The sequence below is a fragment of the Nilaparvata lugens genome, chromosome 11, assembly GCF_014356525.2.
Source record: "Nilaparvata lugens isolate BPH chromosome 11, ASM1435652v1, whole genome shotgun sequence".
Lineage (NCBI taxonomy): Eukaryota > Metazoa > Arthropoda > Insecta > Hemiptera > Delphacidae > Nilaparvata > Nilaparvata lugens.
The window spans coordinates 736,372-740,452 of NC_052514.1; the positions used below are offsets into that span (position 1 = coordinate 736,372).

General features: G+C 44.4%; 1 protein-coding gene across 1 annotated transcript; it reads right to left on the reverse strand.

The window, feature by feature from the left end:
* Positions 1-326: 326 nt before the first annotated feature.
* On the reverse strand, positions 327-3,099 carry LOC120353510. Its single transcript, XM_039437368.1, has 2 exons — positions 2,288-3,099; positions 327-1,258 (listed from the first exon to the last, which is right to left on the reverse strand). The coding sequence occupies exons 1-2, from the start codon at positions 2,917-2,919 to the stop codon at positions 352-354; spliced, it is 1,539 nt and encodes a 512-aa protein (XP_039293302.1). The 5' UTR covers positions 2,920-3,099; the 3' UTR covers positions 327-351.
* Between the last annotated feature and the right edge of the window lie 982 nt (positions 3,100-4,081).

Below are 4,081 nucleotides of genomic sequence, written 5' to 3' on the forward strand. Positions count from 1 at the left end.
TCTTCTCAATCGTCTCTGGTTCCAACAGATCAGGTGGCTTGTCTTCGGATTTCTTGTTGCTGTTGTGTCCGAATTAGTTGAACGTGGTCGTGTGTTCATTGTTAATTTTTGCTGCAATCTTCTCATCGTCTCTGGTTCCGACAGATCAGGTGGCTTGTCTTCGGATTTCTTGTTGCTGTGTGTCCGAATGAGTTGAATGTGGTTGTGTGTTCATTGTTAATTTTTGCTGCAATCTTCTCAATAGTCTCTGGTTCTGACAGATCAGGTGGCTTGACACCGTATTTCTTGTTGCTGTGTGTCCGAATGAGTTGAACGTGGTCGTGTGTTCATTGTTAATTTCTGCTGCAATCATCATCTCAGGGACACAGACGCTTGGATGTGGATCCTTTTGACTTCCAAGGTGACAGGTTGAGCAGGAGCAGAAATGTGGGGAGGAGTGAAGTGGTCAGCATTGGTAAAGTTGTTAATTTCTGCCGCAATCTTCTCAAGCGTCTCTGGTTCCAACAGATCAGGTGGCTTGCCACCGGATTTCTTGTTGCTGTTGTGTCCGAATGAGTTGAACGTGGTCGTGTGTTCATTGTTCATTTCTGCCGCAATCTTCTCAAGCGTCTCTGGTTCCGACAGATCAGGTGGCTTGCCACCGGATTTCTTGTTGCTGTTGTGTCCGAATGAGTTGAACGTGGTTGTGTGTTCATTGTTCATTTCTGCCGCAATCTTCTCAAGCGTCTCTGGTTCCGACAGATCAGGTGGCTTGCCACCGGATTTCTTGTTGCTGTTGTGTCCGAATGAGTTGAACGTGGTCGTGTGTTCATTGTTCATTTCTGCCGCAATCTTCTCAAGCGTCTCTGGTTCCGACAGATCAGGTGGCTTGCCACCGGATTTCTTGTTGCTGTTGTGTCCGAATGAGTTGAATGTGGTTGTGTGTTCATTGTTCATTTCTGCCGCAATCTTCTCAAGCGTCTCTGGTTCCGACAGATCAGGTGGCTTGCCACCGGATTTCTTGTTGCTGTTGTGTCCGAATGAGTTGAACGTGGTCGTGTGTTCATTGTTCATTTCTGCCGCAATCTTCTCAAGCGTCTCTGGTTCCGACAGATCAGGTGGCTTGCCACCGGATTTCTTGTTGCTGTCGTGTCCGAATGAGTTGAACGTGGTCGTGTGTTCATTGTTCATTTCTGCCGCAATCTTCTCAAGCGTCTCTGGTTCCGACAGATCAGGTGGCTTGCCACCGGATTTCTTGTTGCTGTTGTGTCCGAATGAGTTGAACGAATGAGTTGAGTGGCCCAATATTTGCAAGTTCACGTACAATAATAAAATTTATTAAAATTGATAAACATACTGTATTTGTTGATCAGAATAACAACACTGTGTAGTTTTCACGGAGAATACCAAAATCCAATAGAAAGTATAGTGAGGTGCATTTTATAATGATTAACATTGGTGATGCTATCCTTGTCTATCATTCAACAAAGCAGATAGCACTATCATTTTCCAGCTCCGCAAGTTGTCAGATTGTTTCTGGACCACTGTATCTATAATTGAATATCCAAAAATTCAATTTTCAAGTCCTATAATTAACATTGACTCTATAACGTGAACCACTATAAGTTGGTGTTGACAGTATGAACTTTTGACCTTCTCAAATTCTCAATTTAAACCCAGATTTGTGAAATTTTGTCTCTTTAAGGCTGGCAACTAACAGTAGGACATGCAAGATACACATGTCATCATACATTGTTGCTTTATCACAGTGAATGGCTTCAGCAAATGTTTTGAGGTTGGGCTTTTTGATGCTTATTTTTTCTTCTTTGCTCTCTATTTGAGGTAAAATTATTTTCTATCATTGTAAAATGTTGTTCACCAGTGGTTTATTGTTATGTTAGGAGCCTCTTGTTGATGAAAAAACATGCATGATGAACACGTGTGTGTGCTTGGAACATGCATGTACATGCACCGTTAGTGGCCAGTTATATGTGAAATTTCATCTTCCTTTTTCTTATGTTGCTGAAATCGGTTAAGGTTTGAAAATGAATTTTAATTTTTACATTAAATTGGAAGATTGAATTTATGTCCTGACTTACATCATATTCTCAGGGACACAGACGCTTGGATGTGGATCCTTTTGACCTCCAAGGTGACAGGTTGAGCAGGAGCAGAAATGCGGGGAGGAGTGAAGTGGTCAGCATTGGTAAAGTTGTTAATTTCTGCCGCAATCTTCTCAAGCGTCTCTGGTTCCAACAGATCAGGTGGCTTGCCACCGGATTTCTTGTTGCTGTTGTGTCCGAATGAGTTGAACGTGGTCGTGTGTTCATTGTTCATTTCTGCCGCAATCTTCTCAAGCGTCTCTGGTTCCGACAGATCAGGTGGCTTGCCACCGGATTTCTTGTTGCTGTTGTGTCCGAATGAGTTGAACGTGGTTGTGTGTTCATTGTTCATTTCTGCCGCAATCTTCTCAAGCGTCTCTGGTTCCGACAGATCAGGTGGCTTGCCACCGGATTTCTTGTTGCTGTTGTGTCCGAATGAGTTGAACGTGGTCGTGTGTTCATTGTTCATTTCTGCCGCAATCTTCTCAAGCGTCTCTGGTTCCGACAGATCAGGTGGCTTGCCACCGGATTTCTTGTTGCTGTTGTGTCCGAATGAGTTGAATGTGGTTGTGTGTTCATTGTTCATTTCTGCCGCAATCTTCTCAAGCGTCTCTGGTTCCGACAGATCAGGTGGCTTGCCACCGGATTTCTTGTTGCTGTTGTGTCCGAATGAGTTTAACGTGGTCGTGTGTTCATTGTTCATTTCTGCCGCAATCTTCTCAAGCGTCTCTGGTTCCAACAGATCAGGTGGCTTGCCACCGGATTTCTTGTTGCTGTTGTGTCCGAATGAGTTGAACGTGGTTGTGTGTTCATTGTTAATTTCTGCTGCAATCATCATCTCAGGGACACAGACGCTTGGATGTGGATCCTTTTGACTTCCAAGGTGACAGGTTGAGCAGGAGCAGAAATGTGGGGAGGAGTGAAGTGGTCAGCATTGGTAAAGTTGTTAATTTCTGCCGCAATCTTCTCAAGCGTCTCTGGTTCCGACAGATCAGGTGGCTTGCCACCGGATTTCTTGTTGCTGTTGTGTCGAATGAGTTGAACGTGGTTGTGTGTTCATTGTTAATTTTCGATGCAATCTTTTCAATCGTCTCTGGTTCTGACAGATCAGGTGGCTTGCCACCGGATTTCTTGTTGCTGTTGTGTCCGAATGAGTTGAACGTGGTTGTGTGTTCATTGTTAATTTCTGCTGCAATCTTCTCAATAGTTTCTGGTTCCGACAGATCAGGTGGCTTGCCACCGGATTCTTGTTGCTGTTGTGTCCAAATGAGTTGAACGTGGTGTGTGTTCATTGTTAATTTTCGATGCAATCTTTTCAATCGTCTCTGGTTCCGACAGATCAGTGGCTTGCCACCGGATTTCTGTTGCTGTTGTGTCCAATGAGTTGAACGTGGTTGTGTGTTCATTGTTAATTCTGCTGCAATCTTCTCATCGTCTCTGGTTCCGACAGATCAGGTGGCTTGCCACCGGATTTCTTGTTGCTGTTGTGTCCAAATGAGTTGAACGTGGTTGTGTGTTCATTGTTAATTTCTGCTGCAATCTTCTCAATCGTCTCTGGTTCCGACAGATCAGGTGGCTTGCCACCGGATTTCTTGTTGCTGTTGTGTCCAAATGAGTTGAACGTGGTCGTGTGTTCATTGTTAATTCTGCTGCAATCTTCTCAATCGTCTCTGGTTCCGACAGATCAGGTGGCTTGCCACCGGATTTCTTGTTGCTGTTGTGTCCGAATGAGTTGAACGTGGTCGTGTGTTCATTGTTAATTTCTGCTGCAATCTTCTCATCGTCTCTGGTTCCGACAGATCAGGTGCTTGCCACCGGATTCTTGTTGCTGTTGTGTCCAATGAGTTGAACGTGGTGTGTGTTCATTGTTCATTTCTGCCACAATCTTCTCAAGCGTCTCTGGTTCCAACAGATCAGGTGGCTTGCCACCGATTTCTTGTTGCTGTTGTGTCCAATGAGTTGAACGTGGTGTGTGTTCATTGTTAATTCTGCTGCAATCT